The 14418-nt window shown below is 36.0% G+C and overlaps 2 protein-coding genes across 2 annotated transcripts; both read right to left on the bottom strand.

Moving 5' to 3' along the window:
- Positions 1 to 6017: 6017 nt before the first annotated feature.
- LOC110888665 lies at positions 6018 to 8986 on the bottom strand. The gene is made up of 4 exons (XM_022136180.1): positions 8371 to 8986; positions 7460 to 7513; positions 6730 to 6782; positions 6018 to 6110 (listed from the first exon to the last, which is right to left on the bottom strand). The coding sequence occupies exons 1-4, from the start codon at positions 8984 to 8986 to the stop codon at positions 6018 to 6020; spliced, it is 816 nt and encodes a 271-aa protein (XP_021991872.1).
- A 1424-nt stretch (positions 8987 to 10410) lies between these two features.
- LOC110888666 lies at positions 10411 to 12645 on the bottom strand. The gene is made up of 2 exons (XM_035980145.1): positions 11054 to 12645; positions 10411 to 10828 (listed from the first exon to the last, which is right to left on the bottom strand). Exons 1-2 carry the CDS (start codon positions 12643 to 12645, stop codon positions 10411 to 10413), a joined length of 2010 nt encoding a protein of 669 aa, XP_035836038.1.
- Positions 12646 to 14418: the final 1773 nt, after the last annotated feature.

The following is a 14418-nucleotide window of genomic DNA, read 5'->3' on the forward strand; positions in this document are numbered from 1 at the left end:
AATTTACGGTGACACCGTAAATTACGGTGGAACCTGCAAACTTGCAATTTAATATTCGTAATCAGAAGTTAGTTCTCGTGTTTATATATTATTTATTAACATCAAAACTAATGTTTTAATGGTTTTGACCATAGGTGACGTAATGGATCTTACGGATGGCGGTCGAGCGAATGATGAAGAACCGAACACTACATTTTGAAAGCTTCCGCAATGTTTTAAATCTTTAGTAGTCTTATGTATGAATTGTAATTACTTGTTAAACTACTTTTGGTATGTTTTAACTTATACACTAGTCGACTAAGGTTGACGTACTTAAGGACTCCGTTAACGGATGTTATGTTACTAAAATAATATTTTGATAAAATTGGTGTATTTTATTATTAAAATCAAGTGAAAAATTTAAGGGTGTTACAGATAATATATGGTCTGTCTTCAGCATTAAGAGCTTTATCGTGCAAACACCTGTAAATCTCAGGCCAGTTTGGATTACAAGTCACCGTTATGAATAAATCGGGATATCCAACAAACTTGCAAATTGCCATAGCATCCAAGTACTTTTACATCATATATCTAGAACCACCAGTAAATGATGAAGGTAAAAGTATAAGTTTACCACAACTTGAGGCATTATTCTCTCCACTTTCAACAGTAGCATTCAAGTTCTTAAGACTTTGTGTTCTAAGTTTAGGTTGTTGTGTCCTTATATAATTCATCCTGGCAGATTCTATCATCGTGTATCCATCAACCAAAAACTGCTGAAATAGTTTTTTCGCATTGAGTAACAATTAAAACTGATTCTGTCTATCTTGAATTTTGTAACAAAAGAATTCTCTAATTGTAAGATTGGTTCTAAGTACCTCATTATCAATCGCAATCCCTCTATGTTTAATACCAACTCTATAACCATCTTCTGCATATGGGAAAATAAGTGGATATCGCAAAGCAAGGTAAGAGGGATGAAGCTCACTAATTCTTTGAAGACCACCAGACTTCTTTCTAACAACAATGTCACGTTTATCAAATGCTCCATCAAAATCACCAGTTATTAACGCAACGATTTCTGATGTTGTGGCAAATTGTGAACTCTTCCATCCTTATCTCTTGTTCCAATAAGCTTCAAGCTTACATCTTGAAACTCATTTTCTTGAAAAAAATCTCTTACCATTCTGAAGGACTGGACAAGAGGATTGCAAGAAACGCAACATATCTTTAAGACCCTTGATGGTTGTACTATCAAGCTGATTGTTTCTTGTAGTTTCGGATTCTATCTGAGAACTGCCAAAAATATAAAGTGTTAAATTTAGATTCATTTTAAATGATAATGAATGTACATATACCAAGAAGCAAAATATATATTCATAAATGCCACAATTATCATAAAGAAATTACCTTACTGCTTTTTGACGATTTACCACTTCGTTTTGTGAATCATATATTTAAAGCTGTGAGAAATTGGGTTCTTCCCCATCGTCCGAAAGTAGACTACCCATTCGATGGTAATTCTGACCTTGTAGTCTAAATACATAAGGATCTTTACCTCTCTGATAACTTTTTGTCAACCTTCCCACCAAGAGATGCGAAGGAAAACATCATGTTATATGCTCGAATATTATCCATGAAATTGTGAGACTGTGAGGTATGACTTTTATATAAATGACGTAGTAATGGAAGAGGTGTACGCGGTGGTGGTAGCTCAACATCTCCATTTGAACAACAAAGAGAATAGGATGTTTTCTTACGTTTTTTATTTCCCCTAAGCATTTCATCTTCCCATAACATTGCATCAGATTTAGAACACACAACGATGGCATCTCCATGATCAATATAATCTACAGACTTAGCAAATTTATAAGTCAACATAAGTTATCTACATATTGAAAACTTAACAGGAATTTACATTCGTATCTTATACCTTTAGAAATTCTATGAATCTTCTTAACCACAAAATCTGCTAACATCTCATCACTCATTGGTAATTCAATTTTAGATATTCCACCTATATTGAAGCTTGTAAAATAAGACATATATATATATATATATATATATATATATATATATATATATATATATATATAACAATTCATAAAACCTAAGATTAAACAAATATTTTGTTTCCAAAAATTTAAAACATACAATTTGTAATATTTGATAATGGGGTCCTCTCAACAAAATAGGATGTTTGCTTAGTACTTCCAAAAGGAGTATGATGTACATTCCTTGATGAGATTTTTCTTTTATAGATGAGTGACACACATTACTACTAATATCTGGGGTAGCATAAGTAGGAAGGTGATACACATTCCTTCTTTCGACATTGGTGGTTGAAGCTTGTAAAATAGAACATATGTAAGGATTCCAAAAACATAACATATACATACATATTTGTTTTAAATTTTGTTTGCAAAACTATAACACATACCACTTGAAGTATTTGAAAATGGAATCCTTTCAACAGAATCAGATGTTGATGCAGGATGACAACCTCTGTTGTTTCTCTTTTGTTGAAGAACATACTTCCTTTTTTCTCTTTCTTCAGCACACCTTTGACGTTGACTTGCTTGAAGGTCAACTTCATACTTACTTGAAATTGTGTTATCTGTATCCATAATTTAAAATACTTGAATGAAGAAGATTGTTGACCACTCGAGAAAAGAACTTTGAAAGTATTGTGAAATTATTTGAAATTACCAAAAAATATATGCAGTAAGTATACCTTTTACTTCTGTAGATGAGTGAAACAAATTACTACTAATATTTGGAGTAGCATAAGCAGGAAGATGATACACATTCCTTCTTTTAACATTGGTGGTTGAAACTTGTAAAATAGAACATATGTAAGGATTCCAAAAACATAAAATATACATACATATTTCTTTTGAATTTTGTTTGCAAAACTATAACACATACCACTTGAAGTATTTGAAAATGGAATCATTTCAACATAATCAGATGGTGATGTAGGATGACAACCTGTGTTGTTTCTCTTTTGTTGAAGAACATACTTCCTTTTTTCTTTCTTCAGCACAGCTTTGACATTGACTTGCTTGAAGGAGCACTTCATACTTACTTGAAATTGTGTTTATCTGTATCCATAATTTAAAATACTTGAATGAAGAAGATTGTTGACCACAAAAGAAAAGAACTTTGAACGTATTGTGAAAATTTTTGGAAATTACCAAAAAATCTCTGTCGTAAGTATACCTTTTACTTATGTAGATGAGTGAAACAAATTACTACTAATATTTGGAGTAGTATAAGCAGGAAAACGATACACATTCCTTCTTTCAACATTGGTTGTTGAAACTTGTAAAATACGAAACATGTGGAAGGATTCCCAAAACATAACATATAAATATGTATTCCTTGTAAAATTTTGTTTGCAAACATATAAACATACCACTTGGAGTGTTTAATAATGGAATCCTTTTAACAGAATCAGATGTTGATGTACCATGAAAACCATTGTTGTTTCGCTTTTGTTGCAGAACACGCTTCCTTTTTTCCTTGCTTCAGCACAGACTTAACTTTGACTTGGTTGAAAGAACAGCTCATACTTACTTGAAATTCTATTATCTGTATCCATAATTTCAAATATCTGAATGAAGAAGATTGTTGAGCACTCAAGAAAAAGACTTTCAACGTATTTTGAAAATGGTTTGAGTTATTTGAAAATGATTTGAATTATTTGAAAATGACAACTGTATTATTAGGGGGTAAAATGTAACTTCCTTATCTCAATGGCGGTAAAATGTAATTTATTATTCCAATGGCGGTTTACCTTTTTACATAGAGGCAAATAGAAACACACTTTACCTTTTTAACGACTCTCCAAATCCCTTTACAAAATTGTTTGTCTGATCTCATAAAAAGTGCTTTAAGTTTTAATCACCGATGTCCATTTCAATATTGAATCACTCCACTTGAATACTTCTTACTTTTGACATCATCAACAACTTCGATCAAGGTATAATAATATTTATTAAAATTTGTATACACATTAGTTTCATATGCACATGATTAACAACTGTTATGAAGACTGTTCTCAGTATTGCATGTTTTAGATGTTGTATCAATTTAATTTTACATGCTTTTTTATTTTTTTATAATGTTTCCGAATTGAAGTTTTCTTTGATATGGTGTTACATTTGGTTTCTTGAAAGCAATCGATAAGGTATATTTTGTTGTTTTTTTACTTGATATTAAATAATATGATTAAATGACAAATCTTTTATTTATGGACTTGCAGAAAAAAAGTTATTGACAGTGCTACTCGATTCTACAGAATTTAGAGGAATCTTTATTTATTGATATACTCTAGATAAATCGATAAATATTAAACTCAACAAATAATACCACAAAAATTTGAAAACAATTAATTCACGTATAACAATTGCCAATACTTAAATACTTGAACTCAACAGATAATACCACAAAACTTTGCAAACAATCATTTACTCAAAGAAGTTACTGGTAAACTTTGCTCTAAAAGAAGGATGGTCCTTAGTTGTCTCTGGCCTTTCATTGAAAGAAGGATGTCTGTTGGTATTTAAAAAAACTGCACCATATACATATCTGCTGACACCTTTTGAAAAAGTTCATCATTATCCAACAAAACTCCCAATGATTGCTATGTTCACATCAATATCATTTGAGAGGAAATTTGGATGTATGGATTCATTCTCCAATAGTTTTACTGATGTTTGTAAGGACGTGTTGGTAAGTTTTGGTATTTTATTCAAATACTTAAATGTTACTATAGTAATTAGTGATATAGTTGTTAATTTTACTGTACCTTTGTTGATTTCATAATTTTATATCTCTTTGTTCAGCTAATACCCAAGGAGTTAGTTAACGTCAGTAATGGAGTTGGTAAACTTCGAGAGACATTTAAGATCTATGTGAATCCGTGGGACTCTTTTGATGTAGTACTTCAACGTGATACTCTTTGGAATTGTTACTTTATAACCGATGGATGGGAAAAGGTTGTACACTACATGTGTATGCAAACAAGAATTGTACTTGTTTTAAGATACGTAGCGGATTACATATTTCTGCTTACTGCCTTTGATTTGAATGGATGTGAGATTGTTGCACCCAAAGCCAATGACAGTCCGAAAGACGATACTTCCTCACCCAATTTAGAAGTTGCTCCAATTACCGAGGATTACCAGTCGGATGTTGAAGAATCCAACGACATAGATTCTGACAGTGATTATGTTGTATCGAATGAATCATCCGATGATATCGACGACGCAGATTTTGATGCCGTTGTCTCAGATTATGAAGCTGATCCTAATGTATATCCCTTACAATTGATATGGTATTGCAGCAAACATTTTGTAAGTTTATTATGTTAATATATTATGCCTCGTCCTTTGGATGTTAAATGTTTGTTACAATTAAGCATTTTTTTGTTACTTCCTTAAATACATTATTTATTTCTTATTAATTTTTGGTATTTTGTATTTATTTTTAAGCGTCTGAATGTGAAAGTAGCCTCTTTATCAAGGATTAATAGAACATTGAAGATGACAGTTGAAAATCTGAATGGAGTTGACACTGTAATTGACTTTCGATGGGAGAATCATGGCAAGGGAGTTAGATACGCGGCTTGTCAATTCACCAAGAAGTTCACGAAGCCCAATGGTATCTACAGAAATATGATATGTAAATTTGTCTACTCTGAAGAAAAAGTCAAGCAGATCTTAAAAAAAGTCTACAGATAGTTGTGGTTGTTGGTATTATCTCATTTGAGATAAATTATGGGATGGTGATGTATCAAACTTCTATATTTTGAAAACCTATGATTTACGAATATTTAAATTATAATCATCTATGCTTATCTTGTTATTTATATTAACTTAAACCTTTGTTGTACATTCTCCATATATTTTAATTAGCTCTTCATTGTCATAACTTCACTTCAATTAACCTCTAACTACAAACAAATTTATGCACTCAACATCTCTTTAGATAAAGTCTGACAAACCAAAAGCTCTGTGAAACAGAAAATCTGTTTAAGCAAAGTCTGTTGTTCCAAACAACCTCTGCTGATAAACACAAAGACTGTTGTAGCAAATAACCTCTGCTGATAAACACAACCTCTGCTGCTGAATATGAATACAAAAGCATCATAAAGCTAACATCTGCTGATACTTAACAAATGATACAATCTTTAAACATCTGAAACATCTGCTGTTGAAACAAAGGTCTGCTAAACATAACATCTGCTGATCATTCCACATAATAGATTGCTAACATCTGTTGTGCCTTAACAGATGATGCAGTTCAACAGAGGATTTCAAACATCTTTTTACACACGCATCATGATGAACATCTGCTGATAAACATCGAGACGGTTCAACCAAAAGTCTGCCAAAGAGAACCTCTGCTATGGACTAACAGATGATGCAGTTGAACAGACATTGTTGGACAACAGTGCTTTAACAGACCATGATCAACAGATGATAATGTATGTTGAAGCGAACACTGCTCAACAGATTCTAACAGTTTTCCTACTAACCAATTCATTAAAGCAGTACCCATTCACTAAAAATAATATTTAACACTACTACTTGTCCAAAAAATGAACATTAACAATAATATTCAAACTGTAAGATCCGCGTTTTACGTCTAATAAAAGACGACTAAAAGACACTAGAAATATAAAACTTTTCATAAAAGTGTCCAAACTTCTCGCAAGTTAAAACAATGTTGTTAATAACATACGTGCATTAATTTAACAAAAGTTGGGCATGACCCGTCCGTAAAACGAGCATACCCTGTTTTAAACATAAACAAACAAAATACAATTCTACGATTCGTTCGACAAGGTACTACTAAAAACCAAGACAACAAGTTTCGATAAGTTTGTCTACTAACAAAGTTATGCAAAATAAACAAGTTTTGGACCAAAAGCATAAAAACAAGCTAGCGGAAGCATTTGGTATGGTGATCATGAACACGTGCTTGCTCCGATTCTCCAAGTCGCCTAAATTGAGGATTTACCTACATTCATTATACTTGTTTGATCATAATACCATTATTTTGGTTCCATTCATGTATGTGCTTTCATTTTTCTTACGCGTTCGACTACCCAATAAAATGGGTATGGCAGATACTCTCATGATGAGATTCAAGCATACACTTACGACCCGGTAACATCGGGTTAATTGCTTTCAACATAAATCTTTCGTTCTATCCGTTTAACGGATTGAACTTCATACATTCGTTATTGCATTCACGACCACCCGTTCTAAATGGATGGTACCTTATTCTTACTCGACTTGTTCAACTCGAACTGGTCGACTTGCATAGCTTATCATGACCTTCGTTAGCATAACCAATTCCGCAAGGGATTTACTATCCACTTACTAATCACCATATTCATTATAACAAGTGTTGTTCATCATAATTATTAACAAAATTTAAGTGAGGTTTTGTATGCAATGGAACATACCTCGATCTTGCGTGCCTTCCGTTTTCCTAGTGCTTGTACCTTCTTCCTTCAAGCCTACATTACAACATTCATTCGTTTATTTAGTCCATCAAATTCATTCAGCCATTTTTCCATATCACATATACATTATCTCTTAAGCATTTCATCAAACACCTTGTAGGCATCATAATCATGGTATACGGTACAAGACTATAAAGCACATCCCTACTAGTTCATCATCATACAACATTCATATTTATTCGGATTTATGTAACTACTTCATCCTACATCAATTTTATTCATCATTCATGTATCACATCAAGCTCATAATCAAAATTCTAGTTATATGATCTCATTCCATCATCCTACACTTACTAGCTTCTTAACAAGCGGGTTTTTGCTATAATCACAACAACCCATCCAAATTCAAACATAAATTCTGCCATAATTCTTATTCTATTCCTTAATCCTAACTAAATTTCACGAATCCTATGTCATGCACTCATGCTTGGGTTAAGACCCACTTCATACAATTTAGCAAATCACAAAATTGAACTTACAACTTCGAAGAACAGGTGTAGGAGCTTAGAATTTGCTGATTATACTTTCGATTTCCTTAAGATTTCTAGTAATTCTTGTGGATTTTGTGAAGTTAGAGTTTTTACCCCCCTTGCTCCTCTCCTGTCGATCGACCAGAACCCCACACACGAATTGTGTGTGGGTTTTTACCATTTAACATTTTAATAACTTAATTTTGGGCATTTACATCTTTAGTCCCTCCATTCAACCACTTAATTAATTTAAATACTACCCTTTTATTATTACATTTTAACTTATGTCTAACAATATTTTTGGGGTGTTACAAGTCTACCCCCCATAAGAAGGTTTCGTCCCCGAAACCTAGACACATAACGCATTAAACATTGACATACCAAAGAGAAAAGGGTAGTATCTTCGCATTTCATCTTCTGATTCCCATGTAAGTTCCGATCCCTTTCGGTGTTGCCATTGAACCAACACTTGTCTAACAGCTTTGTTGTGGAGATTCTTCACCTTGACATCTTTAATGGCTATTGGTCTTTCGACATAGTTCAACCCCTCGTCCAACTCAATATCATCGAGAGGTACTAAAGTTGTTTCATCCGCAAGACACTTCCTTAACTGCGACACGTGGAAGGTATTGTGAATCCTATCTAGAGCAGACGGTAATTCTAATCGATATGCAACCCTTCCAACTCGAGCCAAGATTTTGAACAGTCCAATATATCGAGGACCTAGCTTACCCCGTTTGCGGAAACGGATTATACCCTTCCATGGAGATACTTTTAGTAGAACGTAGTCTCCGACTTGAAATTCGATGGGACGTCTTCTCTTGTCTGCATAAGCTTTCTGCCGATCCTGGGCTGCTTTCAGTCGAGCTCTAATCAATTCAATCTTTTCATTTATTAATGCTATTAATTCACTTGGTGCGAGCTCCCTCTGCCCCACTTCACCCCAGCATACGGGAGTTCTACATTTTCTCCCGTACAATAATTCATAAGGAGCCATTTGAATGCCACTATGGTAACTATTGTTATAAGAGAATTCCACTAGTGGTAAATGGTCATCCCAACTTCCCCCAAAGTCTAGGGCACATGCTCTTAACATATCGACAAGTGTTTGAATGGTTCTTTCTGACTGGTCGTCAGTCTGAGGGTGGTAGGCAGTACTTATATGTAACTTCGTGCCCACACTCTCATGAAACTTTTGCCAGTAGCGAGAAGTAAATCTAGAGTCCCGGTCCGATACAATTGACACGGGCACCCCGTGTCGAGATATGATTTCCTTCATATAAATTTATGCCATCCTTTCGGAAGAGTAAGCTTCTTTAATGGGTAGACAATGAGCGCTTTTCGTAAGTCGATCTACGATCACCCATATTGTGTCGTGCCCCTTTTTCGTTCTAGGAAGCTTGGTTACCAAATCCATCGTTAGTTCCTCCCACTTGCATATCAGAATCTCTAAAGGTTGCAATTCCCCGTATGGTTTTTGATGCTCTGCTTTCACTTGGGAACATGTTAAGCATTTCGCGACATACTTAACAACATCACGTTTCATGCCCGGCCACCAATAATTGGTCCTTAAGTCCCGATACATCTTTGTAGCCCCGGGGTGGACTGAATATCGTGACTTATGGGCTTCTTCAAGTAACACAATCTTAGCTTCACAGAAACAAGGTATCCAAATTCGGCCGAATCTCGTCTTGAGTCCGGTCGAATTTTCTTCTAGCTGATCGACTACACCTTTTAATCTTTCTTTTCTTAAATCTTCCGCTCCAAGCGACTTTATTTGGGAATCTCGTATCATATCAAGCAAACGTGGTGTAACTATCATCTTCATGGACCTCACTCGAATCGAAGGTGGAGACTCCTTTCGGCTTAGTGCATCAGCCACCACGTTCGCTTTTCCCGGGTGGTAAAAGATGTCGCAATCATAGTCTTTAATCAGTTCTAACCATCTTTGTTGCCTCATATTCAAGTCTTTCTGTTCAAAGAAATATTTGAGGCTTTTATGATCCGAGTAAATTGTACATCTCGTACCATATAGGTAGTGTCTCCAGATCTTTAAAGCGAACACTACCGCTGCCAATTCCAAATCGTGTGTTGGGTAGTTTACCTCATGGGGCTTTAATTGTCGCAAAGCGTATGCGATAACCCTTCCCCATTGCATCAAAACACAACCTAAGCCTTGCTGCGAAGCGTCTGAATAAACAACCAGATCTTCGGCCCCATCTGGCAAGGTCAAGACCGGAGGACTCGACAGTTTCTCTTTTAATATTCGAAAGGCCTCCTCATGTTCTTTACCCCATACAAACTTTTCTTTCTTTCTTGTTAGTTTGATTAAAGGTAGGTTCAAAAAATCCTGAATAAACCTTCTGTAGTACCCCGCGAGGCCTAGGAAACTTCTTATTTCAGTTGGATTTTTCAGGGAAATCATTTCATCACGGCATCAATCTTCGACGAATCTACCAAAACACCTTCCGAGTTAATTACGTGGCCGAGAAACTGCACCTCTCTGAGCCAGAAGGCACACTTTGAGAATTTCGCATAGAGTTTTTCTTTACGGAGTATTTCAAGTACTTCTCGCAAATGCGTCGCATGTTCAACCTTACTTCGCGAATAAACAAGGATATCGTCTATGAATACAATCACAGACTTATCTAACATAGGTCGGCATACCCGGTTCATAAGATCCATAAACGTTGCTGGAGCGTTTGTTAATCCAAAGGACATAACTAAGAACTCGTAATGTCCGTATCGGGTTCTAAATGTGGTCTTTGCAATGTCTTCCCCTCGTACTCTGACTTGATGATACCCCAAACGCAGGTCAATCTTAGAGAACCAACTCGCCCTTTGTAATTGATCAAAAAGATCGTCAATTCTAGGTAAAGGGTAGCGGTTCTTCACGGTTAACTTATTTAATTCTCTATAATCGATGCACATGCGCATCGATCCATCTTTCTTCTTAACAAATAAGACAGGCGCTCCCCAAGGCGACACACTCGGGCATATAAAGCCCTTATCTATAGGATCTTGTAATTGAGTCATTAACTCCCGCATTTCGGTGGGAGCCAACCTATAGGGAGCCTTCGCAACCGATTTCGCACCCGGATTTAATTCGATACGAAATTCTATTTCTCGTTCGGGAGGGAGTCCCGGCAATTCCGCCAGAAATACATCCCGAAATTCATTCACGACCTCAACATCTTCAAGTTTCGGGAGGGTTTGTCGAGCGTCTACTACATATGCTAGGTATACTCTACTCCCGTTAAGCACGTGTTTAACAGCTTGAACAAGGGTGCACAATTTGGTTTTCACGTTTCTCTCCCCTTGAATACTCAAATGCCTTCCACTTGGAGCTTGAACTAACATTATCTTACTTTCACAATTAATTTCTACATGGTGTCGTGCCAACCAATCCATTCCCACTATCATTTTAAATTCCCCCGAAACCATAGGTATGAGGTCGATATCGAATTCTTCATCTTCTATAGTAAATTTGCAATTTCTACAAATCTCGTGTAACATGTAGGTTTTACTATCGGCAATTTCTACTTCTAAAGGCATCGGCATTCGTTCAATCTTAAATGAAGGATGTTGTACGATTTCATTTGAAATAAACGACATAGTGGCTCCGGTATCAAACAAAACATGAACCGGCATAGAATTTAATAAGAAGATACCTGAAACGCCATTCGGATGAACCTTAGCCTCCTCGGATGTGATTTGGAACATCCTTCCTTTAGCCCTAGAACCCTCTTGCTTCTTTTCTTCCTTTTGCGACTCTTGCTGAAGTTTTGGACATTCCGATTTAAGGTGCCCCCTTTCGGAACAATTGAAACAAGTCTTCGGGTTACTTAGACATTGATAAGACGAATGTCCCTCCTTACCACATTTGTAGCACCCTTTCTTGCCTAACAGACACTCTCCAGTATGAAGTTTTCCACAAGTCTTGCAAGGAGTAATACCACCCTTCGACTTATCTTTCCTTCCTTGCTCTTGATACTTCCCCTTTTTAGATGAACTCGAACTTGCACCTTTTTCACTTGATCTCTTTTCACCACGTTCTTCTTGCCTCTTAATTTCGATTTCTCTATCCCGTGCTAGATTGATAAGCTCATCAAGGGTCTCACATTTCGAGGGAGTGATGAACTCCCTAAATTCCGCCTTCAATACCCCGTAAAAGCGATTGATCTTCATCCTTTCAGTCTTCACAAAATCCCCACAGAACTTCATCTTATCCATGAAGGTATTTGATATTTCATTTATTGACTCGTTTTTCTGTCGGAGGCGCAAGAAATCCTCCTGAATCTTATCAATAGCTGACTGAGGGCAATGGTATCTCATAAAGGGCTCCTTAAATTTTTGCCAAGTCATCATTTTGAGTCTATCCTCCCCTATTTCCTTGCTATGCGCATCCCACCAATCTTTCGCCTGGAGAGCGAGTTGGCCAGTAGCAAACATCACTTGATCTTCCTTATCACACCGACTTCGTATAAACACCGCCTCTATGTTTGAAATCCATCTTTGGAATGCTATCGGATCGATTTTGCCATCAAACGTTGTAGGATTGCAAGACATGAAGTCCTTATATGTGCACCTTCGTTCCTTACCCTTCTTTTTAGATCCTTCAATCAATTCTTTTAATTCTTCGATTTTGCTAGTCATCATAGCATCAAACACTCCCAAAACACCACTTTCAAACACTCCCAAAACACCACTTTCAAACACTCCCAAAACACTCCCAAAACACCACTTTTAATTCTTCGATTTTGCTATCGGATCGATTTTGCCATCATAGCTAACTTAGGAAGGTTGGCGTGTATAAGTTTTTCCGCCGCTTCCATAACTTTCTCATCGAATGTATCATGTTGTGATATATCATCATCATCATTCTCATTTCTTGTTTCCGCCATCTAAAAAATGACGTTTACATTGAACATTAATTGCAAACTTTCCATATAATACATACTTTAACTCTTGTTTACTACATTCAAAATCGTGAAATTCGAATTCTTGATTATCTAAGTTTTATCATTCAACTTGTGTTATTCACATCGTTACTTCCATTTCTTATCGAATTCTTTTTCGTTGTGATCACAGATTGTGATCCTAAGTATCTTATCATTATGCTTATAAGGACCCTATACCATTATCTAATGGTCCTTTAGATCACACGGGACTCCTAATCATGAAAAACAACAAAACAAAAGAAATTTTCTGCGGATCGCATTTGTAAAGGCCGTCGGCGACGGGTTCTAAATATGGGTCGTCGCCCGCTTTGTCCATAGGCATGAGGTTAAGGCGTCGGCTGAATCGGGGGGGGGGGGGGCTCGGTGACAGCCTCTCGAATTGCTTAAACGTTGTTGTGCTAATCTTTGGCCAATTCAACTATCTCTTGGGCTTGTTTTCAGCCATACAGTTCCTGGAATCCCCGTATGGCCTCCATATTTACTCGTCCACGTACTTAACTTATTTTTTTACAACCTAAACACATTTTACATACTATTTTTTTTACCGAAAACTTAACGCATTACCTCATTGGAGATCTTTGAGTGAGCACACCTTCAAACGAGCCATCAGTTTGAGTTCAAGCATCTCATCGTATACTTGAATCCCTCAAACCTCGGCTATGATACCAACTTGTAAGATCCACGTTTTACGTCTAATAAAAGACGACTAAAAGACACTAGAAATATAAAACTTTTCATAAAAGTGTCCAAACTTCTCGCAAGTTAAAACAATGTTGTTAATAACATACGTGCATTAATTTAACAAAATTTGGGCATGACCCGTCCGTAAAACGAGCATACCCTGTTTTAAAGATAAACAAACAAAATACAATTCTACGATTCGTTCGACAAGGTACTACTAAAAACCAAGACAACAAGTTTCGATAAGTTTGTCTACTAACAAAGTTATGCAAAATAAACAAGTTTTGGATCAAAAGCATAAAAACAAGCTAGCGGAAGTGTTTGGTATGGTGATCATGAACACGTGCTCGCTCCGATTCTCCAAGTAGCCTAAATTGAGGATTTACCTACATTCAACAACAAAGCTTTAAAAGTTAGTCATTATACTTGTTTGATCATAATACCATTATTTTGGTTCCATTCATGTATGTGCTTTCATTTTTCTTACGCGTTCGACTACCCAATAAAATGGGTATGACATATACTCTCATGATGAGATTCAAGCATACACTTACGACCCGGTAACATCGGGTTAATTGCTTTCAACATAAATCTTTCGTTCTATCCATTTAACGGATTGAACTTCATACATTCGTTATTGCATTCACGACCACCCGTTCTAAACGGATGGTACCTTATTCTTACTCGACTTGTTCAACTCGAACCGGTCGACTTGCATAGTTTATCATGACCTTCGTTAGCATAACCAATTCCGTAAGGGATTTACTATCCACTTACTAATCACCAT

The sequence above is a fragment of the Helianthus annuus genome, chromosome 11, assembly GCF_002127325.2.
Source record: "Helianthus annuus cultivar XRQ/B chromosome 11, HanXRQr2.0-SUNRISE, whole genome shotgun sequence".
Taxonomy (NCBI): domain Eukaryota; kingdom Viridiplantae; phylum Streptophyta; class Magnoliopsida; order Asterales; family Asteraceae; genus Helianthus; species Helianthus annuus.